The sequence below is a fragment of the Syngnathus typhle genome, linkage group LG15, assembly GCF_033458585.1.
Source record: "Syngnathus typhle isolate RoL2023-S1 ecotype Sweden linkage group LG15, RoL_Styp_1.0, whole genome shotgun sequence".
In the NCBI taxonomy this organism is placed as follows: Eukaryota; Metazoa; Chordata; class Actinopteri; order Syngnathiformes; family Syngnathidae; genus Syngnathus; species Syngnathus typhle.
Window position 1 is genome coordinate 2,252,765 of NC_083752.1, and position 27,833 is coordinate 2,280,597.

The window sequence follows — 27,833 nt, forward strand, 5'->3', positions numbered from 1 at the left end:
ATAACAAGCTTCCCCCCCTTAAGCCCTGGGTGACGTGCTCCTGCGTGACCGTCCATCAACCCGTTTTCTCCTAATCTTTTGACTCTTGACTCTCCGGGGTGGTCGGAAGGCTTTCCCTGTCAGGGTCCAAAGTGAGGCTGTTACGAGCGGGCGGAGCGCTAAGCTGATGACTGCGGCTTGTGGAGAATGCTGCTAGATGCTCCATGCTGAGGTTATGGCGCAAACATTCTCAAATGCAATTTTTATTTCTCATCTGGCTGTCACATGTCTATCAATCCAGGGCCATAGAACATTTCTGATAATTAAACAACTGTTTTAAGGATATATAATGAGCATGTATGGGTTCAATTTTGTTCTTCTAAGGTTTTATTCGTTTTCTGAATTGCACGGCGGTTTGGCTCAAGTGCTCTCATGGGCCAGGAAGACACATGTGGTACCAGAACATAACCATCAAAATCTCTACTCGGCTTGTCTCAAGGCCTCCTATAGAATGGGCTCCCATGGGTGTTTTTAGGGTGGCTCCAAACTTTTAATCAGCCAAAGTTTGGCCTGAAGAAACAGCTGGTCAGTCTTCAGTCCATTAGTACTGCAATTTGAAGATGATCCAGCCCACCCTTCCCTCACGGTTTGATCACGTCTCAAATCACTCCCGTTTCCTCGTTAGATTCCCGCATTGTCACTCACGCAGCAGTATCCCACAGCTTGAACCGGCATATGGCCGTGTGTTCATTCCGCAGCGGCTTCGCGGTGCATGAGCATATCAGCGGCGTTTCATCCGTCGGCGTCTTTATGTCCCTTAACAAACCGAGGGGCACTAATGTGGCAACTCCAGAGGAAATTAACTCCAAGGGAAATTATCTCCAAAGGAAATGGCTGGAACCAGTCATCTCGATGGCGCATGGAAATATATAATGACTTTTTTTCTTATTAGAAGCCCCAGCAATGGCTTTTAATGTATTTGTTTTTCATCATGGACATCCTTTATTGGATACTTATCAACGTGCTTTCAGAAAGTCAAACTTTCAATCGCAGATAACTACCGTAATTTTCGGACAATAAGTCGCACCGGAGTATAGGTCGCACCAGCCATGAAATGCCAAAAAAAGTGAAAAAAAAACATATATATATGTATATAAGTCGCTCCTGAGTATAAGTCGCCCCCCCACCCAAACTATGAAAAAAAAAAACGCGACTTATAGTCCGAAAATTACGGTATAAAGGAACATAGAAGTCTTTTAATACTTTTCTGACTTTTTGGATGGTCACGACGAGTCGAGACCCAGTAGAATAGATATTTCTGTGGCTTTGAAATTCCTTTGTGGGAAATGTTTGCATCACGGTATTTTTGTTGTCGACTCTGGTTGAGTTTTAAAAACTGTCCCGAACTGTAAGGAAGAAAAAGCTAACCACCGCTTTATATCTCTAAATATTAGTTTTCAATCTCGAAATATTCAAGGTGTTTCAGTGCTGGTAGTACTCTGAATGTAAAACAGACACAATGATGGAATGGCATCATTTTACTCTGCCATTACGGCGCCTTTATTTCTTCTCGACATTAACGTCACTCACACAAAAAGTAAATAACTCATCCATTCTGCTGATGAAAAAGCAACAAGCAAATACGATGGCAGAAAAGCACACGGAGCTCCAACTGAAACCTGAAAACCACTCCATCTTTATTTGCGTTACTGTGAATCTGACTCGAGCAGCCTTTTCAGGATCGAAGCGGATTTAAAGGGATGAATGAATCAGAGCGAGTTTGCTGTCCACCTCGTTGGATCCTCTCCCAGCAGTACGCTGTGGACTGCTTGCCAGCAAATCAGATGACACATTTAGACAAACAAGCAAGCGCACTCCGATTCACATCTCTTTATTGTCTTCTATTGCAGCCTTAGCAATTTTCAAATTGCATTCGACTACTTTGCAAATTCAATTTGATTTATTGGGATTGCTTTTGGAATATGATTAAGATATGTCAGTCTGTTATATATATATTTATCTCAAGTACAGAGCCACAGGCCGCAGATTTTTATGGAGCAAGATATGACTACACAGCATAAAAATAAGAATCTCTGAAAGGAGATGGCATCCTCGTGTCACGTTTGATTCTATCCGTTTGAAGAGTTTTGCAGCTGGGCGACTGTCTTCTTTCAACTCCAGACGATGATTTGTTGCCCCCACGACAACTCTCCGCTATTGTCCCGTCTCGGCGGCTGTTTGTTATTCGCCGCGTAATGAATTATTGAGTGGCGCTCGCCAAGGACCGTGCGGACGGCAAAGCTGACTGGCAGAGGCTGTTGCTGCTTGTTTGCAAACGTAATGGCTTGCTTACATGCATAGCTGCTTGCTGTATCAAACAAGTGGAGGATGATTGAAGCGTTACTTGCAACCTTAGCGATGGGAGTTGTGTGGTCTAATTGGGAGCCAATGACGTCATGGCAACACGTATTAGATCAGACATTTGCTTATTGCCTCAGTGGCACAACAAGGTTATTTTTGCATGCATGTGCTTGCTTGTTGTGTGCCGGGCGGTAAATGGAGCACGGCGATTATCAGCATCCATCAAGCGAGGAAGCCATTCAGCCAATTAAAATGCATCCAGGCTGGCGTTCGGACGCAGCAGTCCCTGTTAATTACCAAGGTTTTCTCTTTGGCGCATTATGGTGAGATCACTGTAATAATGCAGTTGTCTCATTATATCATGACCTTGAAGAGCAGTGGCAATTCATTTCTATTACAGTACGCGAGGAAGGACACAAGCCTCGTCCATGCCACACTTACTATAATAATAATAATAATAATAATAATAATAATAATAATAATAATAATAATAATAATAATAATAATAATAATCACAACAACAACAGCAACCATCTGTCACCTTTCTCCCATGCCGGACAAAACATTTCGCCATTATAAGCGCTATATTGCAAGATTATAACGCTCATCTCTGATTGAACCTGTCAGAGACGTATCGATTTAGTGATGTTTTTATTGTTGCCGTAGGGTAAAGGTCAGATCCTGCCCTCCGGGTCATTTTATGTTGTTCATGAAGGCTTGCTAGCGTTTTTTTAAAACCAACATGAACAATGTACTAACAAACCTGGTGCTAGTTTACGAGAAAGTATTGCCAGTTTATTATTGATGAATTTTTCTGGCTTTTTTTTTTGCAATTCATTCCATCAGTGCATTCTGAATTCAAATGAAATACACAAATTGTTTTAACCAAATGATCTTTTTTCAATTAACAAGAATAAAAAAAAAATGTCACCATCATAATATAATGAGGAACCTCACTTTCTGCTCATTATGAATACCATTGAAATGTGGAAAATTATCATTACTGGCAATGCAATGACGTTAATGTCTCTTCAGCACACACGACGAGCCATATTCATTAAGTATGCGCCACACTTCAAGTAACACATTAAAATGGCACGCTGTGATCTCGGAGAGAGTTAACATTTAAAAGATGAGCTAGGAAGAAGTGGAGCAACAAAGGATGAGCGCACACACCCTTTGAGAGAGGGAGAATTTTGGCTCTGTGACACGATGCGTTTTGGATAACAAGCTACGAGTGGGAGTTTTTCTCCGAAAATGTTATTTCTTGCTTTGCTTTGCAGGTCTCTCCATCCTGTTCCATATTTTTCAAACCCTCCAAATCGTCTTTCATGTTTCTTACGGAGCCTTTGAAGCTCGGAGGTGTTCTTCTGAGAGCTCCCATAAAGAATGAATGGATCACTGGTTGCAGCCGATTCCCAACATCTCATTTGTCGGGGTGTGGGGGAGCTTCTGTCCGACAGATATAGTTGTTGATTTATGACCATTTTATGATGAGACCAATCAGTTGTAAATCAGAGCGTCACAGTCACTCGTGGAGTAGAATACATCATAAACATTCCGACAGCCTTCAAATGCTTTCATGGGGAGGAATATCATAAATCAATGCGGCACAATATGGTCTGAATTTTGTATCATTGATTTCAAGTGTTTGGAAACATCCCCGTACATGAAAAGATGCACCATCTAAAGCCAAGGGCAACACAACCCTATATATAATATATAAATGCATTTCTTTTTGGGTATCAAAGTATGCATGAATGCATAAAATAAATACATATAAAATGTATTTAAAAGCAAATTTTATAATTTGAATATAATATATATATAATTTAATATAAATACTGCAAACTAAGAATAGTAGTGGTGTGGCAGTCAAGGAAGATTTGCTCATGTTGAGTTTCTCTGGCTCATCCTAGATACTTTGAATACTTGCGGCCCAACCTAGGGTCAAATTTCATGTGGAGGAAATCATAGGAGGAAGTCAAACTGTTCCACACAAAGGTCGGCAATGATTTCCGGTGTTGCTTTCTATCCTCCTGCTCGTCAGATACCCTTCGTCTCGTATGAACTCATCCACGGTGCTCTCCATTTCCTTTGTTTCCCTTTCAAAAAGAGCGAGAGTGGACCATGCTATTTCCACCGCTCCAGGCCTCTGTCTATTTCTGTCTCTCCTTTCTCTATCTGCCCATTTGCCTTTTTTCCCCCTCCCTCGGCAAGCGCTGCGCTGAGCTTCTACCTTCTCTTATTATTCTCTTTCAATGTTCTGTCTTTTTTTTTTTGCAACCTCTCCTTTCCTGGTGACTGACTGAGTACAATGTCTTTTTCTTACTAGGGTACATTATTTGCTGTATTTCATTTTTCACAGGTCTCGGATGTACCGCTTCTCTATTAAACATACATCAAATAAATATGCAGCCAAACCCAGTGATCCGTCCGTCCATCCGTCCATCCATCCATCCGTCCGTCCGTCCATCCATCCCTCCATCCATCACACTGCTTATCTTCATCGTACCCAGCTGCGATAAAGGAACGTACAATTCAATCAAGGTTTATCTGTTTTTGCAATGTGCTGATCTTTTCCATCTTTATCTCCATCTGATGGCGTGCGTCTCTTGTTCTTCATTGTGTTGGCCCCTGAAGGCAAATTACTCAGCAAAAATATCAAATCCTTTCTGAGTCGCTATTGTTCTGGAAGACACCAATCAGACCGCATTGTCGAGTCCATAATAAGGAGCCCCTTCAACGTGACCTCTGAACTTGCCACGATCGTGTCGCCTTTGACATGACAGAAGCAGTGCGTGCTGGAAGAATTGTCTCTCTCACGCTCATACATACATAATTCCCATTGGGTAAAATGCGGCAGAAGCAAATTATACATTCGGACACCCTTCTTCAGTCCCGAGGCCTCGGAACCTTCCCGGGGCGGTTCATGGAACATTTTCCAAGATGGAATTTGTAATCCCTTGTGGATGCACCTGGGTGGACCCTGGAGTTTTAAATGAGTTGAATGTGCCCGGAATATCTTAAGGGCGAACATCCAACTGGCATCACATGATCCAGCCCTCAAATTGCAATGTGTGATGGAGCTTTCCTCCACCCAGCTGTGACTTCTTTAGTCCCCAAAACATCGCCGACCTTGACTCTCCATTTGCCTGTTAAATAGGAAGTTTGCGTTTTTTTTTTGTTTTTTTTTCCCCCCTAGCAGCAAACTAGCTGATAAAAGTGCTGGCTCAGCAAAAAGCAAAGATGCAGCGCACGGGCCATAAAGTGGACAATCACCTCGACCTGACTGAGCTCTACTCCGAGGTCCATTAAGCACCGAGAGTGTACAAGCTCGCTGGATGCTTTTCACCTTTCACAGTGCCTTCTTTTTTTTTTTTTTTTTTTTTTTTTTAAGAGCAAAATGGGCTTCAGGTGTTTATCATCCTGTCATTGTAATATTTCCACAAGTTCTACTTACTGTTGTGTAAATATAGTTTGAAACCTTGTACAAGAAACTTATTATTGTGAAATCGTCAGTGCTCAATGATTAAATAATCGTAAATACAAGACTTTTCTTCTTGCGATATTTTTTAGAATTTTGAGAACGTGGCGCATTCTCAAAATAAAAATATGAGTCAACTGCCCAATTGTCAATATTAATAGTATGGACTGTAACTTCATTATTAACTTTGTCACACAACAATAAATGACTTACCAATGATTGATTTTTTATTTTTTTTTATCTTGTGGCATCATAGGACATGACAGAGAGAGCACAACGAACTGGAAAAGACAAGACCAGCTTTGATAGCCGCAGGAGCCGACTGCTCCCAGAAGGAATTCTTCATTGAATTCAATTCGTGTGTGTGTGTGTGCGCGTCGGCAAAGCACCATATATATAAGCGCGCCGTATAAAAAGACCTACGGTGATGTATGGGCTTCATCTCAAACACCTGAATTCAAATGCAGCCAGAGATAAGCACAAGTGTCACATGGCTGCTGGAGAGACTTATGTTTTTTCATTACATCTTGTTGTTCTCGGTTGAGGCGAATTCCCTCTGAGGAGCAGCGAGGCTGTTATCCCGTCATTTATCCGGGAAATTAATTCTAATGTGGCTCATGTTTGGAGTCCTCCAGTCACCTCGGGGGACTTCTCCAGCACTGTGGCGTCAAGCCAGCCGCTTCATCAGCGTAATTATAGGCTGTTGTTTGCTCAAGGGCACGTCGAGTGCGTACGCGGCCCCAGCGCTCACCTTCAGGCTGCACCGGCAGCTCACGCGCCATGCATGCAAACACGGCGGAAAAATAGCAACCCTTCCAAATCCCATCAGGAACTTTCTTAAGTTATTCTTTGGTTTTCCACCACTGTGCTGTTTTTCTATATTTGCACAATTTGACTTCATTATCCCCCAACCTTAACCAATGGAATGGATGGCGGCATTTGCTAAATGTACTAAGTGAAATGGCTTGGTCTTTACTACTTTATTTATGTGATGCTTAAAAAGTACCTCATCACAAAGAGAAAACATTTACGGTCACATACTCAGTTTTATGACCTCCTGCACTCATCTAATCATAACCTGCATCGTGCAGATGGAGCTACTGTCGTGGGCAGGACGTCATAAACGAAGCTCTATAATATTAGTCAGAGGTCAGAGGTTATGTAAACACACCCTTGAACCAATCCGGAAGACCGCTGTCCAACCTTGATGACTTGTTTTCATTTTACGGATTAAAGTTCTAGAAGTGGATAAACGCAAGGCTATCTTCAAATCACTGTTCATTATTCATTTCCATTTTGGTGGGCTGAAAAACTAATTAAATCAATTTGAAGTTGGGATTTGGTTTGCAGGCACTGAAGAGTTGCCAAGCTGACTCGTGTTTTAGAAGTGCCCGAAGCCTCACAGGGGATTGACAGGGGTGCACATTATACGTTCTTCGTTGACAGGCCTTCTTGATGTTGTCAGGATGTGCACTAAATCAACCAGGACAGGACCTTGGCATATAGCAAATGTGTCCCCAACAGACGTAAGGTGACTTGGTGTAATTCCCCTTAAAGGACAAGCACATTTGGCCCCAAACTCAGGTGTAATGCACTTTGACATGAGCGGGTTGGCATTAAACTCACAAGTTACCACCACTGGGTTTTGTGTGACAGTTATGACAGCCAGCACTACAGTTTACAAGCTTCCACAACCACTTGCACGTCTCAGCTTTACCGGACCTGAAATATTAAAAGCGACTCTTTTCGGTCAGCTTTGCTCATACAGTTTACAAAAAAAAAATAGATTCTACCCTTCCATCCAATTTTTTTTTTAATTCACTAATTTACAAGAAAAGACATTTGCATTAAAAAAATAAATGAAATAAATGTATATATATATATATATATATATACCGTAATTTTCAGACTATAAATCTCGTTTTTCTTTCATAGTTTGGGTGGGGGGGGGGCGACTTATACTCAGGAGCGACTTATATACATATATATGTTTTTTTTCACTTTTTTGGGCATTTTATGGCTGGTGCGACTTATACTCCGGTGCGACTTATACTCCGAAAATTACGGTATATATATAAATAATTCTCATATTCTCGGCTAGGCTCTAACTTCCTGCAACCCTGAACAGGTTAAGCGCTATCAAAACTACTGGCGGGCTCGATACACAAGACAGATGGGTGACATTAAATTGCAAAAAAAATGTATTTTCCTCCTTGTGTGCTCCCAGAGCATGGCCGTGAAGTTTGATGACTTGCCGTAAAACGCGTAATTATGATAGCCAAGCTCCACAAGGTGAGCTCTTGACCAAATTTGTATTTCATCAAGGTCCCAGAGATTCATAGGCTCTTCCTATTGCCCGAAATATATAGTTACACTCTTCAAACAAGGTCTTCTGGCATGTAGCCCTCCCATACGGCACACTTCCCATCTTTCATGCGTTCCCCGACGGATTTGGGGGAATGTGGGTTTTTCTTTGTATTAGTTTGTGTTTTCCCTCAGTGTCAGCCGTGTACAAAGCTTTACATTGGCTCCCTTTCTATTACTGATAATAACGATCACATTCTTCAATAAGCATCTTAAGGGTCATAAATAAAATGGACTCAAATTGAATTCCATACCACCTAGACCAAGACTTCCCAGTTCAAGTCATGGATTTATTTTTTTGTAAAAGCTACAAATAGATTTCAGAGATCATGCAAAATGATATTGTTTTAATCCAAACAGTTTCAAATGTGAAATTCGAAGGTTCATGATTGAAATAGGAATGAAGGGATCAGATCACATAGAAAGTACAGATGAAAATACTCAACTTCCCACACACATTTTAGATTTTGGCATGTTCTGACTCCTTCCGCGTGGGCCGACCAAAACCGATCTGCACCCCGGTGTCAGATGCTGAGTGAGGAGCATAGATGACTTCGGGGCCGAGCTCTAATTCGTGCACATTCAATAGCAATCTGATCAGAGCTTCAAATTGCTTTTTTTTCCTCTCCGCTCAGCCTCTTAGCGTTTTGGCAGTTGCTCTCATCCCACAGCAGCCTATCTTTTGCTCCTTTCATGGCCACGCTGGCTTTCGGAGCTTTGTAATTACGCCACGGCTTTCTGTCTCTCCGACTTTTCTTCCCCATTCCTCACGCTGCTACAACAATATATGACAACTCACTTTTTTTTTTTCTCCCCACTTGAAAATTCTGATTTGGACCACTCGTGTCCGTTCTATTAAGGTTGAGTTGATTCTCCAGTCTTTACCACACTCATGGTGTCACGCTATGATGCAATACAACGAAATGTGGATTATCATGGACATCGTAGCGTCGATGGACGTAGCAAAGGAAAAAACCGTAATAGGAACGCTCTTGTTGAAGGGAGACTAATAGAGAACACGATGTCAGGCACTAATCGGAATGTAACGATTGAGGTGACGATTCAATAGAACAGTTTATTATATTTAAACTGGCCTCTTAAAGGTGAACGATTGATAGCTAATCAGAGGCATTAAAAAAAAAAATCAGAACTTTGGGAATGTAGTACGCAAGTAAGCATTCTTCCAGGAGTCAGGTTGATAAAGAGCTGGGATCCCAGACAGTAGAGGCTGTGATCACCTGCATCCCTCATCGCGCTGTCTCTCCCAATCATTTCCGACATGTTTCACCATCACTCGTCCGGCATAAAACCACAATCACATCCCCCATCTCTTTTCATTCCCGTCCATCCTTCTCGAACGTCGAAGCGGCCCTCGGCTCGCCTCCGGCCCGCCGGCGTTCTGGCCTTGCACCAGGTCGGTGAAACGAAGGATTTACTTTCATCGCGCCCCGTGACCTCGCCTCTGGCTACGCATTGTAATAGCGACTAGCCAGCCCGTGGCATTTAGCAGCTAGCACCCGACGGGTTTCCCTCCCGTCATCATAGATGACCTCTGAACCTTTACTCTCCTGTTGATTATTCGAACGTCCCAAGGCAACACAGAGGGGAGGAAATGGGTGGGGTGAAATTAAAAAAATATAGATCAATCGTAACGACTGAGGCAATTCCACGCTGTGGCTATTCATCACTGCGAGGTCGCTGCTTGACTAATGATGATAGAAAGACAACAGCATGAAGTACAAGGGCACCATGCATCAAAAAGGCCTCCAGGTAATGATGTTGCACAATACGTTGACTTTTAATGGAAGCTAGGAACATTTGAGTAACTCTGTTTAATAAGCTTATTTGAATGTTTCAAAAGCCATGAGCGAAATGGTTTGTGTCAATAATTCGGCCACTCACTTACTTGTACTGCCCATTCGGTCCACCCATCAAAAATGGTATGACGCAATCATTTTTCTTCATTGAGCTGGTTCAATTCTCAACTCAGTGTCAGTGAAAACAAATCTGAATGTGTCAAGTAATCAAAGTCAACTTAAGTCCACCGGGATACGCTCCCCGAGACCATGAAAAGAAAATACGATGCAGAATTCCCGTAAGTGTCATGTTTAGTGGTTTCAGGTCATGTTTTGTCCTCAATCAATATACCTGAATTGACAGAAACACTGTCTGGCGTCAGTGACAAGTGTCCCCTTGTCCTAAATAAATTAGAGCCTTCGTCAGGATGCCCATAAGTGATGTGCTTTTTCCATTTCAATCTCTTCTCTTCTCCTCATCCAGTAAAAGTCCAACTCTACAAAAGTCAGACACACTCAGCACTCTATGGCTCCTCCTGGGTCAATATCTTTACTTTGGCTTTTTTTTCTGTCTGCAGTGCCTTCCAACAGCACCTCATGTTGTCTTAGTTTCCAACATGCCCCGCATGCTTTCTAGACCACACCAATTAGGCTCGGATGATGTATTTGATGTAACTGCCTCCAAATCCAAATGGTACAATTCCATTATTCCCCACCAACCCAAAAGTCTCCTCACTAACAGAAACTTGAAAAAAATTAAGGGAATTGATTTGACATTTTGTCCGTGCGAGCCCCAATGGAACCGCTGGGCTTTTTCGTAGCATAAAAATGAGCACAATCTTGTTCCCAACCTCCATTTACCAGTATAAGCACCCTAGTGACAGATCAATTCACAAACGGCTTCTGTTAATGGCTCAATCTCGGCAGAGGCCATTCCAGTTTACATTTGCGCATAAAAGCCGAGGTCAATAATGATCAATGACGATTGCGTAGATTTCTAGACGATCAATGACTAAAAGTACCGTAAATTCCGGACTATAAGCCGCGACTTTTTTCCAAAGTTTTTAACCCTGCGGCTTATAGTCAGGTGCGGCTTATATAAGGATTTTTTTTTTGTGATTTTTGTGATGACTGGATCACTTTTATACACTGCGGTATCTTGAAGAAAAAAAACAACAACAAAAATACTATTTTGAAACACTACTATGGCTGCTGCTTATTCTGGCTGTGTTGCTTGTGACTATTATGAGCTTTAGTAGGAATGCACGCTAGGTGACCTGCGTCAAAGGGATCTAAACCCTTCGTCACAGGCAATGTTTAGAAAGACATGTTAAAGTATCTTATTAAAACTTTAAAAAGGCTTTCTGTGAACGGTCTTTCTTTATAAAAAAAACGTGCGGCTTATAGTCCGGTGCGGCTTATATAAGAAAAACACTAAAATATCCCCCAATTTTAGCTGGTGCGGCTTATAGTCCGGAATTTACGGTAGTTGTTTACATTGACACTAGGTTACCATAAATAGTCTTGATTACATTTGATTCTGATTTCTTTGAACCATTATAAGAGAATTTTATGACTACATTTAATAGCTCACTTTAACTCCTGCTACTAATTACAACCCAATTGAGTTCTCTATTGATCAGCCTGGCAAGCCAATTAGGTGGGAGAGCGTTCCGTGTACGTGAACACGGGTAAAACTAGCTTTGCGTTGTCAAGCGCTTGAATCGGATTCGAGTTAAACGCTGCTCTAGTTGCACCGCTAATAGCGAGCTTGGTAAACAAGGAGAGCTTCTTAAAATAACTTTTCTCTGTGCAGTCATTTGAAGGAACACGGGGAAATAGGATGGTATGATTTAGCTTTCGGAAGATGGCATCGTCGTCTCGGTGCCAGCTGTTGGACCGCAGGTGTGTCGGATCAGAGGTTGGAGAATTCAGGCCAGGATTGTGAAGAGAGCAGGCAAAAAAAAAAAAGACTCAGGGGGAGACAAGATCACAGCGACAGGTTTACTCAGTCTTATGAAGCCAGTCGATTGGCCCTCACCAAGTCATCCATCATGCTGACTGACACACACCAGCACACATCAAGTGCTTCCCATCAATCAATGACCAGTGAAGAAATGACTCATTCTTTCTCAAATGTTTTCATAATTGATCCAGACTCCCTAAACTGAATGTAATTATTTCGCCTACCACGTGTATTCACGTCAAGACGATGGCACAAAGTCGGTTTGTTTCCAGCTGCAATGAATACTGATTATCACCAGTAGGAGAGATAACCGAGGGATCTATCATCCAAGGTCGATCGTTTCCTCCGGGGCTGAGCCACGTATGCTTCACGGTCTTACTAGCATCATCCTCGCTGCTTTTTGCGTGCGGACGCAAATGTCATGTCAAGACTCAGTGACATGTATTGATTTCAACAAAACAAGCACAAGGTCACAACTCCTGCTCCCTCAAGGGCAGGAAGACAAATGTCAGTTCGATGGCGCAGAATGGTCATCATCGATAGTTCGGCTTCGTCCCGGCCAGCGAGTCCCTATGCCGTCTATTTCGGTCTTCCGTGCATAATTTAGGAAGCAGGAGGCTATTTCAGAGGCTTTGTGAAGCCTGGCAGCAGTCTAAATCAAGTGGATTAGATAAAAGAGTAATAATAATGATAATGACTGCAGCCATACTCTCGTCTGGCTCGGAGAAGACTATCAGTGCTCCATACGTCTTCCTGTCTGTCCTCGTTTAAATCTCGTTGTCTGCTCCTCACCCCATCCTAAGTGTGTGTGCAGACAGGTGACGAGCGAGGGAGGCCTCGAAGCCGCAGGTCTTCCCACAGGCCATCTGTTGTCACGGAGAAGCCATGACTTAAAAAAAAATTGGAATAAAATCACAGCCAGCACAGTCACAGGGATTGTTGATTGACATCTTTGCTATGCTAATTTGAAAGTTTCCTTCACGACAAGTTTTGGGGAAGTTGTACATGGACTTTTCTGCTTGTAAATCCATCTGCTGCTCTTTAACTTTCAAGCAAAAGCTTTTAAAAAATGCAACATTTAACCTTGTTCAACATTCCACCAGATCTTTTCACTTACTGCCTTCGTATAGCTGCCTGAATTTGGTTTTCCATTCCGACGCTGAGCGAACCATAAAACTTTCATGTTTGGACTTATGCATCTCCACGTTCTTTTCCCCCACGTCGGCTCCACATCGAGTATAAAAAGCCCACTTGTCGCCTCGCTCCTGAGGGAGCGCAAGCGTAAATTATTCGCGCTCCTTCGGCGGCTAACATAAGCAGGCCGGTTTGATGTGATTTATTAAGTTTAGTACGGAGAGGTAGGAGATGATGCATCGGCTATGGGAGTAATTGGAAATAATATAAGCAGGGGTGGAGGAGGCGGTAAAGAGGCATGAAGGTTAGGAGGTTGTTTGTTCACTTTTAGAAAAAGTAAAAGTCAGCACGCAAGTTGAATTCCTTACTTTTAGTCTCGCCTCGACGCACGTAGTATCTTAACGACGGCGTCTCGTTGCATATATTATTAATATTAATATATAACAAATGGCTTTCGTTGAAAGCCGCAGCGGTGCGGGCATGAATTATTTACTTTAAGTGTTTTCGCAAAGCATTTATGCTAATGACGAGGCCCGTGTGAGCATTGAGCGGGTTCAAAGGACGCCGCTGATTGAGGCCGTATTTGTTCATCCGCAAAATAATGATCAAGACGCCACGGGAAAGGTCACTAAAGGGATGTGTAATTGAAGCGTTTATGCTGACATAATAGCTGGTAGTGGAACTGGCACATCTTTTCAGGAGCGGGATCATTTAGGTTCATTTTTTACTGAGGCGAGGTAGCGTTATGGATTGGAATGTGCTTCACATCATTTGAAGCTTTCCGACTATTTATAAACCCAAATGTATCCTGATGGATGGATTAGACTCTAATCTAATTATTTCGATCCCACCATGCTCTAATCATTAGAGCATGGTGGGATCGAAATAATCAGTCCTCACTTTTCTCTTCCCACGAGATCTTCAGCAAAGCACACGAGTGGAGTGGAGAGTGTGTCGGAGGGTTCTTGTGATTGTTTAGCTTTGAATGAGCCGCGCACACACGCACGCACTCCATATCTGTTTACTTTGGGAGAATTAAACAGCCTACGAGTACGTGCCAGTGGTGTCCATTTGATTGCGTGGCTTTTTTTTTTTTTCCTACCAAGCCAAAGAGTTTTTTTGAAGGGAGCGAGGGAGAGACAGAGAGAGAGAGAGAGAGAGAGTGAGTAGTGGCCGGTTAATAGCTTGTCAAAGTGCTGCAGGTCAAGCCACAGGAAGTCAAAGAGATTCACTTTGGTGACAAAACTCCGATTAAACTCGGGTCACACTGTTGGTTAACAGTGCTCCCTTTTAAAGGAAGAGTCAAAATTCAGGTTGACCACAAATCAATTCGCTTCTTAGTCCTCCACTTGCTTTGTCTTGTTGTGTATATGATTTGTATTTGTAGAAGCCATGCCGTCTAATCAGCTGTAAATACGTCAATATATGGGAACCCGCACTTATGTACAAACACAACACTCGAAAGGGTACAAGTTCGGAAAATTGCCTTTTTAATAGCTTGTAAACACATCATTGCTTCTTTCTGTGCCTGCGCACCAATCATGTGTGAAATTAAACAAGGAAGTAAATCTTTTGTTATCTATTTAAAAAAAAAAAATACTTCTCTGAGGGAGCTGCTCTTCATTTCCTCTATTATTACAAGCGTGTCAGAAAAGTTCCACAACTCATCATAAAAATATTTGTCAAACTCAGACCCCTGAGTACAAGTTTGGCACCAATAAAAGCATTTCCACAATACCAATTCTTGTTGTTTCGATATTCAGCAATTTACATACATACCGTAATATACAGAGATGTGTTATTATAATTTTGGTGAGCTAATTTGGTCTACGTGAGAGGAGAAACAAGAGTGCACATTCATTATTCATAACAGTCATGAATAATAAATTTGGACATTCCTTTCTGCCAAGAGAATTGTGGTTAAAAAAAGAAGAAGCAAGGACTGATAATTAGGCAGAATAGTGACTGCAGACAAAAATGCTGATTTTTGGACAATAGCTGTTTGGAGTTTGCTGCGGACTTCAACATGGAGTAAAAACAAAAAAAAAAAAACAAATATCAATAACAGAATTGGGTTGTTGGATGAGTCACTCCGGCTGCTGCCCTCCTCAACAGTGGGCAAATTACCATAATAACATAATTATCCATGAGGCTTTCATGTTTTTATTTAGAATGTCGCATGGGCTTCAGGTAATTTCACGCAGAACCCTTTCACGCAATTATAGCTACTCCATCTCAGCTACAGAATCCAGTGTGAGTAAATTTGCAATCCAATTCTTCACACTCATGTGTACAGTATCATTGTACGATAGTTTTAGGATAGCGAGTGATTGAACAGAGAGTGGATTTTTATTTCACTTCAGTTACAAAATACAAAAATATACTTTGTTGAATCAGATTCAACGCATCTCCCTTATCTGTTTTTCTTTGGAATGACCAGAGGGGTCCGCGTTTGCTCGGAATCTGCTCGGTGCAAGCGTGCAAGGTCACGGTGCAGCATCAGCGGCGTTGGAGGGTTGAAAAAAAATAGTGCAGAGATATTTGGAATCCAAAAAGCCGTGAAACCGCAGACGAGTGGAAGAAGTGGGATATAAACACGGCAGGCAAACAAGATCGAGCCGAGACAAAATGGATGAGTCAGAGCTGAGAGAGTGAGAAAGATGGAGGTGTGTGCATGTGTGTGTCCGTGAGAGTGGGAGGAAAGATTAGTGAGGCAATATCAGGGTGTCCATCAATGTCACAGGACTGGTGTCCTCTGCAGGCCATTTTATCCATCAGCCCGGGGAAACCAAAAAAATACCTGGCCCGTATGTGCATGCAATCTTCACCTGTTTACCCATTCTGTGTCATCACGCTTGAATTTCTCGCTTTCATATTTTCTGCTGATAAAAGCTCCCCAGCGCTCATGCTAGAGGGAATTCTCTTACTGGTGTAAACAAGTGAAATAAATATTATAATGCAGAGTCTTGAAATAGGTCGAAAACTAGGTCAAATCTTTTCACATGTACCTTGGAAGATTTGGCCTCTCTTGTTGCAATGCACTAAAGCTGATTCTCCATTTTGATGCCATGCCAGCATCTTACTTTTCTGCTCACTACTACCGTAATTTTCGGACTATAAGTCGCACCGGAGTATAAGTCGCACCAGCCATAAAATGCCCAAAAAAGTGAAAAAAAACATATATATGTATATAAGTCGCTCCTGAGTATAAGTCGCCCACCCCCCACCCAAACTATGAAAAAAACCGCGACTTATAGTCCGAATATTACGGTATTTGCCCGAACGCGATTCCGCCTTATGAAGTTCTCACACGAGCTCCAAATCACAGCTCATTACCGTTTCTCCCATTCCGCTTGGGAAAATAATCTGCCGAGATCATCCACTGCGGGGATTTTCAAACCCTGCGCTGGAGTCACTTTCAGTTTTTCTGTCTCATGTAAATTGTTCCTTTATTTTCCACAATCATGTACCGTTTTCCCCGTTGCTTCACAAAGACGTCTTCCATGTTACATGTCCAACGACGCATCCAAAGCGGTGCTATTGATCGGGAAACAAGTTACCATTGATTACCTCCAAGCTGACGGATGGTGGAAAACATTTAACACAGCTCTCCCTCCGTGGGAAAGCGCACCAGGGAAATACTCAGGACAAATTAAAAGATTGTTTATTTCACCGCGGCAGTACGAATGGAGTGGTGTTACCTTGGATACGGAGGATTTAAAATAGAAGAGGCGGGTAATAGAGTCAGAAAATGCGAGGTGCACGGTTTATCATGGTGCTTATTATTGATTCCTGTCAATGGTCGCTGAGGTAATGGAATACACTACCTAGCCAAAGGAAGATTAGCGAGCAGGTCTATCTCAATCCGCCAGCTGCGTGGAGCACAATGGCGTTTGGGATCAAGGCCCATACGGAGCGGAAATATTGGGAATCCAACATATGCTTAATAATTAGCAATGCCACCACACCTTACACAGACTTTTAAACATTGGAGTATTCTAGAAAAGGGTCAAGTTGAAGCCGTCTGTGTAATCTTCTTTTGGCATTCAAAGATGATTTGCATGCGGACATCCTCCGCGTTACAGCTGCCAGGTGTATTCTGCAAACACTTATCATCCTACTCGGCCGTCGTAGCTGATTAGAGGACATTTCAGGGAGTCTCTGCAAATAACTGCTTGTTGGGACTACATTTACATGCGTAGCTTTTTTAGGAGCTGATTCGACAATGATTGGAGGCTTCTCGAGGCCCGTGACATAATCCTTTGGAGCCCAAACATCCCCCCTAACGCTTTTTCACACACTCTTGCAGTTTCTTATGCATTTATATTGCATTTTTGTTAAAGCAGCCGCATATTGTAGGAAAATTGCAACATTCAGTTCTCTCACTGCATAAGTAGCTGCTCCAGTATGATAAAAAATGGAGATGTGTGAAAGGTGCCCTGTAATCAAATAAGCATACATCACATTATAGGATGGGTGTTTGAGGTAGGGAAATGGGAGATGCCATATGGCGCTGTCAGTACGCTGACAAAAAAAAAAACGAGGAAAAATGATTTAGGGTGTCATAGCAGCAGATTGTAATGTACACACACTGAAGTTTGTTACCCTTCAAGCAGTATCGAATGAGATGCATGAAAAGTTCTGAACAAACAGAAGCTGGTATGACCAACAGAGAAAATGTGCCAGTCAAACAAGAAATTTTGACTGAGCAAGATTTCATAAAACAATGGAGTCGTCGTAAAACGAAATATTGGGAGGCACTTTCACAGCATGTATGGAAAGAGGCGTGAAGTAGAACATATGTACTGCGCTGTACACAAGTGTGTGTTGGAGTGTTGCGTGGAGCCATGGCCCACTTCCTTTATTTAGCCCATCATGCAACAGCGTCCTTAATGAGTCCCACGGGGAAGCCGCCTGGAGCTTCTCCACATCTTCCACTGTTCTGGCAACCAACTCGGTTGCCCTCAAGGCAGCGCCACCTTTGAACTGCCAGATGTCCGCTCTCCTTGACGTCTTCATGATGACAGCCGATGGAGATGTTTTCCTTATGATCCTCTCCTCAGTTCACAGATGGGGCAGTGGCATGGCATAAAAACTTCTACCAAATACTTTTTTGATGGGGGAAATCAGCAAAGGTTTGGCTGGTGTCTTCTAGATGGTAGGAAAAATAATCCTGGTTTTATTTTATATACCGTTAGCCACTAAAAGATGAACTTTTAAGATTTTAAAACGTCACGATAAACCATATCAAGTCGCACAACAAATTTAACGACGATATAAGGCTGCATTGATTAGACGCTTTTCAACACTAACATGATCTGATGCCTTCACTTGTCATGGAATCATTTCATCAGCCCCCCCTCCGCCCTCACTCATGTTTGTTTTCCAAAGAGTGTGTGATAGAGTAGAGCCTGATTAGATACGGCAGACGTCCCTCTCGGAAGAGTTGAATCCACTTTGTGTGAAGATGTTGCCGCCATGCATCAGGTTCATTCCGCTGGGGAAATCAAGAGCGGTAGCCTGAATAGTAACATCCATGAGGCAGCTTCATGACGTGGAGGTGCAATGTATCTGCCAACATGATGCATAACCTACTTAACATAAATATAAAGAAAATCCATTCTGGGCATTGCTGTACTGATTAGCAATGTTTCAGACACCGAAGCAGATCCAAAGCTTGGAAGGCATTACCCAAAGTAATCCAAATATATTCAGAGATACTATTGGCAAGTAGGTACGGTTAGTTCAAACAAAGTATCAAATAAGAAACTTAGATTAAGTTAGCGACGAACGAGAAGGAACAAGTACAAAATTCAAATTGGAAGACAATAAAACGATTCCCAGTCGAGCCTCTTTCCTAAGCCACTAAAACAATCCCATTGTCAGCACACCATCAGCCGTCATCAGGGCACCTTCACTGTCCTTTAAACTGAATTCCAATCTGGCAGTGGTGCCGTGCACAAAAAGCGGATAACAAGTGTGACGGAAAAGCCAGAGATAGCGCTTGGCCAGCTCTCTGCAGGAGAGCGATAATGGCCGCGTGCTTGTTTGCCCATTACTTTGTGTTTGTTTGCGCTCAGTGCAGATAAGTCATCAGTGGCCACCTTTGCGCTCGTCTGTGACTATGCAGCGACGACTGATGAATCAGCATGCGTCGGTCATTAGACGGGGATGATTCAACTTGTACTGTAGACTCCAGCATCATCTCCGTGTAATTGGCCCTCTCCAAGGCATTATCTTTTAATTGCTACGGTGGTGAAGAAGTGTGTCAGCGGGATCATGGAAAAACTGTTTTTCAAAGCCAATCCAGATCAAACTGAGGTTTCCGCATCTAAGCCGACATTTTTTCTTTATCATTTTAAAAACTGTTCCCAAGTCCCTTCATAAAAGGCCACCATTATTTTTCAGTAGAAGTCCCGGGCTGTACTGAATGCCATTCTACTAATGATATTTGACCGAGTGATGGATGAGATACAAGCGTCGAAAATAGAAGGCAAAACAGATGAGCTGTATCGGGGAGAAAAATGATGAATTAGAAAAAAAAATGGATAAAAGAGGCTTAATTAACAATCAGCAGCAATAAACGTGACCAGATTTTAAGTGCCTCCATCAAAATCTGCAGAGAAATTCTTCCAGACTGCCACATTGAAGACGCGTTGGGTATATCGTTAATTGGGCATTTCATTCATCTCCAAACTATTCAAAACACTGGCCTGCTGGAGAAACTCTTAGTACGAGCTATCTAATATTTATATTCCATCGTCATGGCTCACCTTAGTCGAACCAGCCCCGAAAATCCCTCTATGACTACTCGCCTTTTCTCGCAAACATGAAAGGGGAAATGCAGTCGTCGCGATTTGCAATTTCCGTGTACCCCGGACTCAGAGGAGAAGCCCTGGCAGCGGCATCTTCCTATATAAGCACGCTTAGCTCCCTGCTGCTTCAAACAAAACACGGGCTCCTATTGAAAATTTAAGCCTAGAAGGAGAAAAAAAAATGGACACGGGGGGGAGGGAAATGGAAATTTACTGCTGCAAAGACAGTGTTGTCAAACTAAAACGGGGAAGACGTTCGTTGTATTTCCTGATAAGTCAAAATACAGTATCCAGACATACTTAGCAAGGTCATGATACGACTGTGTGAAATTTGACCTTACAGCAAACTATTGAGTAGGATGTAAATCAAAACTAGTTAAAGGTTGTTGGAGTTATCTTTAAAAACACTATGAGTGAGTTGAATCCTTGCACACAGGGGCGACATATTAAATGTGGCAGCTTTTAGCCTCTCAACTGTTAAACACATCATTTTACGCTGTCTCGCAACGGCATAATTACGTGGTGGCGAGAGGAATTAAAGCGAGGAGGGCTGGAGAACTGCTGCATTCTTAATATCAATTATACCACCCTCTCCAAACCATCCATCACGGCCAAGGCCTTTGGAATTTTTCATCGAACAGCTGACATCTTTGTCCAGAGCTCATTTCCTGGGTCGGGGAGCGCCAAATCGATATCTGACCGCTGACAGCTCAGAGACAAGACGAAGACGACGCGGCGCGTCTGTTGTGCTTTGGCGCCCTTGGCCAACAAGCCAAATCACTGCCAACTTTCATTTTTGTTCGGTTAAACGAGTGCGGTCGATGCCCTTGTGAGGATCAACGCATTAGCGCTTGGTCAATGAATTTAATCTGCGATGGCATCGTGCGTTTCAAAGCCATTTCAAAATGGCTCCCAAAACAGTTCCGATGGTTCAGAAATACGGAATGGAAAGTCTTTGTTTCAATACCATCCAAAGTGAAACTGCACTTTGACTCAGTTTTCACCTTTTGCGAGCTCCCCTGTGGAAAAACTTCCACTCGTCTGATTGCGACACAAAATTGACATCGTGTGAACGATCCCGGGCTTATGCGGTGTTGACAATGAGGCTTACGCAGACAGCTTGTGGCTTACATTTTTTTATCCATGGAGGAATTAACTTTGTAAGTTACAGCCCCTGATTTAAGTGGCTTCTTCTAAATCGGCCGAAAATAGAGAATTTATTTTTGGATGATACGGTAAAAAATAGATGAGAGGTAACACAAAGACATTCAGTGTGGATTTCCGTTTCCACTCTTCAAACTGACATCAGTATGCTGAAAGGCCTCATTAATATTTCGACTTTTGCTTGCGTTCCACTCTCGATGATAAAATAACGATTGAAGACAGATTTATCCAATTGATAACAAACTAAAAGGACAAAGCCTTGCCACGTCTGGCAAGAGTGGAAAAAATCCTTGACATTAACTTTGCTCTGCTCAAACGAATCTAACAAGCCCCAGTAGGGAGCATAAACTTGATCCGTAACACAACGCCGATAAACCCTGACAGAAGATCCAGGAAGACAAAGAGTGACCAGTTGAGTGATGAGAGGAAGACGCTGAAGAAAATGGATGCTCAAAGGGTTGATAGATGGCTGGAGGATTTATTTGCTTTTGGTGTTGCGCTATCATTTATCTCCAGCGAACAGAGCCGGGCGGGCCGCATGACAGAAATCAATCAAGAAGCCAATCGTCCATATGCTTCCACCGATGCACCCGGCTAATCGATACTAGCCTTGGAGAAGAAAGGCGGAATATAGAAACACGCGTGCGGTAGTATATTTGCATGACTCCTAACATAATGGAAGACATTTTACTTTCCCACCTGCTTATTTACAAGCTCTTGAGTTGCGTGAGTAAAACTGATAAATGGATGATTGATTCCTTTCCCGATGGGGGAAAAAAATGCTTGACGATGCACAGATTGTATTTTATTGAGGAAAAGATGGAGTGCACATGGCGGATTTTACAACGGAGATCAATACATCAGAGAAGCTGTCAGAAGGGATTAAGGTTTGGGTGTGTGTGTGTTTGTGTGATAACATTTGACAGTCACTAGACTTCAATCGCCCCCTCTGCCCACCACATGGTGAAAGGGAAGTGACATGAGATCACATAAATCAACTGCTGCACACACGCAAAGCAAGATGGCGGCCAGAAGGGAGGCCGAACGTTTGACATCTCCGACGACATAAGCGGGAAGTCCGACTGACACCGACCTCCTTGCTTACGGATAATAGCGGGACATCCAATGTCGCACGCACGCACAAAAATCAATCACCGAAATGTTATGGACCTTTACATTTGATATCTTGCAATTAAGATCGAGACGTTCTCCAGCTGTAAAAGTATAACTGGACTTTTTATTCCTCAGGGGCGTAAAAAATAAAGCTCAAGTTGAGCCAATACTGTACATGGACAGAAACAAAAGCGGTTGAACGACTTATCAATATGGTCGATAAATTGCGCTCGCTGAGAAAAACTCTGAAAGCAAAAGTTCAATAATGAAAGCAAACACAGTAACCTAATTTGCACTTCAATTAGGAATCCATTATGAATGTACAGTGTAAATGGCAACGAGAAAGCCTGCACACATTCACTCCAATTAGTTGCCTAAATTGTTTTTCACCGCTGACGTGATGTGTTATGATGATGCATCAACACCGCATATTGATGATTCGTCCTTTTCCACAGTTTAATTACGACACTGCACCCAGCGTGGTAATTTTTCTTTCTTTTTTTATATATCCAAGTTAGCACTGATTGGATTTAATGCCCCCACAAATGTCTTCAATTGAATTTATTTCCAGTCAATTTGTCAGGACTCCACTAAAGCTTTGATGGCAAATCCAAAACGTAAATGAGCGGATCCCCACGAGTCGCGTGTCCATTTACCATTCCAACGGCGTAGCGCTGCCACGACTCCCGATGTGAAAAGTTAAAGTGAGGTGAACGTAATTACGCCACGCTAAGGCTTAATCACGCCGTTGTTCGTCAGGTTTGTTAGCGACAGTTGGCAGATCCCATCCTATTAATTTGCTCTGGACAAGAAAATTGGCTGCTGGCACTTTTAACAATTCACAGGAGCCTGGGGTCATTTTTCAAAACCCCAATTACGAGTCGAGCAAAGCCTCTATTTCACCCAACGCTGACATAATGAACTCATGATAGCGTCGACTGATGATACCTTGCAATATGTTTAATAAGGCATTGTTTACCTATGCAGTGGTTTGAATTGCGTCTGCAGTATAAACAGAATTTCTTTCAAGTCGTTTGTAAATGTCAGTAGTAATTAAAGCAATTCAGTCCTGCTGACTTAATCCGCATTGGATGTTGTTCAATTAACATGAAAAATATTGTTTGTACAGAAGGATGACAAAAGTATCTAGTGGAAATGAGAATATATGGAGCTTCCAGTTTCCTGGGATGACTTTCTATAAGATTTGACTGTGTGCAGAGGAATTTGTGTCCATTCATCCAGAAGAGGGCTCTTCCACACCTTTCATGGACTTTGCACATTGGGGCAGTCATGCTGGAAAATCAAAACGGCCTTCTCCGAATCGTGGCCGCAGAGTTGCAAGTGCACAATTGTCCGAGTGGATTCACACGACACGGTTCAAGTGACGATTTATACGTGGTCGCATGGCTGACGGGGTAAATCGGGAAAAATGGGTGGGAATGAATCCCAAGATTGAAATGAAATGTATGCAGCGCTGACAGAAATACAGTAAATAGATCAATTGTTGATTTTATGAACGCTGCCCAATTAGATTAGTGTAAGAACGGAACTCTGCCATGAATCAAGGATTCCTTCCAATTGATTAAGATCTCAGCCACGTCCCCCATATCGTACATCTGCTTCTCCTGAGCTATGAATGATGTCTTTGGAGCTTCAAGGCTAGTCTCGGTGCGTGCGGTTTGTTTATTTTAAACAAGTTCATTTATAGCCTCACGTCGACTGTACATAAAAAGAACCAAGGCGGCCAACTATGAATAGTAGATGCACGGAAAGAGCTCGTACAGATGGTTTGATGGGAGGTTTCGAGAAGTCCATCAGCAACAGATACCCGTTTAATTATGCAAGAGGTTGGTATGAAAAATAAATGTCTATTTCCGGGAGTTAGGTGTGTCTCATTTCTTCTTTTGCTCACACAGAAATCACGCTGAGCTCTTCAACTGGTTTTTCTCTCCCAACCCACTGAATTGAATCCAGTTTGCACATGGCCATTAGTGGTTCGACCATTAATAATTCTCTTTCATCCAAAATCAATGTGACAAATACATTTAACGAGTGTACTTGCCAGAGACTAACAAGACTTTGTTTTATCTAACAATATGTGTTGAATGAATAAAAGCTTCATTTCAATGCGACAAAGTTTGAAACACTGCTTTGACAAAATGCCCTCACCGGAATATTAAAGTCAGCAATCTGGTGTTAGAATAACAATTACACAAGCCATAATGTCAAAGCTGGTATTTTACGGCACATTACTATAGACTGGAGTGTTAAAATGGCCGCCGCTTGTATTATTCAAACAACTCCATAATGGACAGTAGCCTCTGGTGTCTTCCAGTCCATTTACAGCTGTTGTGTGTTTTGACGTCCATTTCCATGGACAGCGTGGATACATGATTGCAATTTTCTCAACAATACAAGCTAGTCAGCCAGCTCCCCTCTATGATTAAACTGGAAGAAAGCCAGTCGTCCTCATTGTTGGATCACTTTGTTTGAGAGCAGGGACTTTTCATTCATCCTTTGGCTTTCTCCCACCGGCTCTTTTTCTTTTTTTTTTTTATAACGGAATACAATGGTACCCGTTGTGTTAGGGTATGGTACATATGTGTGCGTCACTGTTACATTAATGCGATAAATGATAATGTCATCTTTTGGGCAGGTGGCACGTCACGTTGGTCGTCGCTTCCCTGCGAGTGCTGCTGCAAGAACCACAAGGGCGACGGCGAGGGCGAAAGCGGCACCTCCTTCAACGAGCTCTCCACCTCCAGCTCGGAGAGCCAATCCGAAGCCGGCTCTCCGCAGGGGACGGTCATCAGCGGCCCGGTCAGCCGCCAGCCCAACGTCCAAACTCTGGACAGGCCTGTAAAAAAAGGCCCGGTCGCTAGGCTCCAACAGTCGGAACAACGGCGGAAAAGCGACCTCCTGCGTACTCTGACCTCGGCCTCCCGCGACCCCAACACGTGCAAGAAGAGGCAGCCCAAAGAGAAGCTGACGGTAGAGGAAGAGTTGGATAGGTGCATTGAAGACTTTCGCAAGATCAAGATTCCCGAGAGGTTTCCCGAGCGCAAGTACATGTGGCAGGCGGACTTGTTGAGAAAGTACCGCGTTTGAGAAGGCGGCCGAGTGACCGCCGAGGATCTGTTTACACGTTTGAGACTTTTGCGACAAAGATAATTCAACTCAATCATTCACCATTATGCCAGTTGGTCGAACCACGACAGACTGAAGCTCAAAAGAAGCATACAAATCCAGACTGTTCTCTTATTGACGTAACGTATGTAGTATGTGTGCGCGTTTAGTTTCCCCGCCTACTCCGAGTATGTGCCGTTATCTCGCTCAATAATTCACAGGTTTGAATCATTGATGGAAGGACCAAAGCGGGAAGACAGATGAACCCAGAGGAATATCGGGAAGGGATGGTGGGCACTCCAGAAGTTTGGAGGATATGGTGATGATTTAGCGTGCCTTCCACGTTATGTACCTTCAAAACTTCTTTCCATTATAAACCCAGCAGACCCTTTTTGTGTGTGATCACACTTAGTTAGACCCTAAGGTCACGGATATCTACACGAGGCTGATAAACTCTCCCGATAGTACTCTAGTAGTGCTTCCCGGGTACACACAAACCGTCTTTTTTTTTTTTTTTTTTGTGGACGCAGTTCAGAGGCGGGAAATGTTACGATTTCATCAGCAGCCCAAATTAATTTTCCTGTTGTAATAGGAGTTCTATTGCGAAGGCGCACCCCCGAGTGAAATCGCGGCGGCGTGAATTGCTTTGGCTCCTGCAGAGCAATTTCCGAGATGGGCAATAAAACGGAGGTTTTGATGGTCAAATCATAGAGAAATACACGGGCGCAATGAACGTCCTGATGGAGCGCACATCCACCCACACAAATATTTTTCCTTGCGTATCACTCGTTCTTTTCGATTCTCAAAAACACTGAATATTCAAAGCACGCGCAGGTGCGGTTGTTCGACAAGCGCGGGACGAGAAATAGATATTTACTAATTTCCCCTGACGCTTTTACAGTTCTTTCCCGTCTGTTGACAAGGTGATCAATCGTTATTGACCAAGGGCTCTGGCGACAGCGCTGATTTGCAATTCTTGTTTGCAGTTATTAATGAAGCCTGACAAAAAAAAATATTGACAGAACAAGTATTCCGTGTGTTTTCCAATTAGTTGACCAAAATTATGATTTTTTTTTTTTATTGGTGCAGCCCGGTTAATATTGAAAATTGTTTTTAGAGCTGAGAGGCAAAATGTCTTTAAACACTATTATGAGGTTCACTTTTGGATAACACACATAAAAGATCATCACCATTATTTGATTATTATTATTGAATTATTTCATTTATTTCCTAGGTTGGCAATCTAAACATTTAACTGAACACATTTTTTTTCTGAAAAAAACGAGATTTATTCCGAGAGACGGATATCATTCATATTTAATTGCCGCGTTCAGAGCCTAATGCAACAAACATTTACAATCAAAGCTTATTGTAAATTGAAACGTTTACATTGAAATAAGTTGCGTTTTAAAGCACAGAAAAGTAAATATTTTATCTCTATAAAGAAATAATACCCATATGTTAATGGTAATTATATATATTTTCTACCTAAAGATATCCAGAGTAATATTATCCACGATGTTGTTCATTTTCCTGTTTGTTTTGGGTCGATTTATTATATCATACAGTTGCAAATTCAACCATGAAATATTTTTTGAAGTCAATAAAGCCATGTATCATATGTAAATAAATCCATACATGAAGTATTATACCCCTTGTACATGACATGGAAATCTCTCGAGTATCTTTGTAGCCATTTATGAGCCACTGCCATTTGACGTTTACGTTGCTCGATCAAGGTTGGAAGGAAAACATCAAATGCCTATAACCCGTCGCATATATTTATATTGTTTCTATCTGGTTGAATTACGACCCAGTTCTGTCAGACTGGCGACATTGACACAAATGCTGAATAGATAAGAACAACGTCTGACTTGACTTCCGCATGTCGCTTTCGGTGAGTGCCCAAATTGAACAAACGCAGCTCTCATTTCATTTACAATTATTGGCAGCCCAGTTGGAATAATAATGACTTATTTTGCAAAAGCAAGCACAAATTTTACAGGTTTTTCTTGTGTTGTGATGGAGGTTAAAGAAAGGCCACTTATGGCTCCAGGGGAAAGCCATGACGAATGGCTTCCAATGACATCCGGTGTGGACGTAAACAACACATGGCAGCGTGTGGCATTTGGAACCAGACACTCATCTTAGCGACTCAAAGCCCTTTAACGCAATTTCATTGAGTTTAAGGCTGACCGAAGAATCTCATTTCCACACCTCCAAACCGGGACTCCCTGAGAATCGAAGAGAACATGGAAGGAATCATTCCAAATGAACGAGCGAATACGGCTCACGTGTCAGCATTTCGGTATCGATCAGCCCAACGTTGTTGTTTATGAGCAATTCCACGTATGGATGTAAACACCTCCCAAGGGGTTTTGAAGCCATATGCCAATTGAAGTACAAAAGGAAAGCACAACATCTCATCAATTAGCCATTGGTGACAAGCGTGTCATGCCATCGACATGTTCCTGATCAGTGCAATCACAAAAACGTTCAATCGGTAGCTTTTCGAGCAGTATCCATTT

General features: G+C 42.5%; 1 protein-coding gene across 1 annotated transcript in view; it reads left to right on the forward strand.

Moving 5' to 3' along the window:
* kctd16b (potassium channel tetramerization domain containing 16b) overlaps nt 1-25,287 on the forward strand; it is a 29,836-nt gene extending 4,549 nt beyond the window's left edge. Inside the window, exon 2 of the mRNA XM_061299641.1 lies at nt 24,836-25,287. Coding sequence (XP_061155625.1) covers nt 24,836-25,287 — 452 coding nt within the window. The remainder of the gene's footprint in view (nt 1-24,835) is intronic.
* Nucleotides 25,288-27,833: the final 2,546 nt, after the last annotated feature.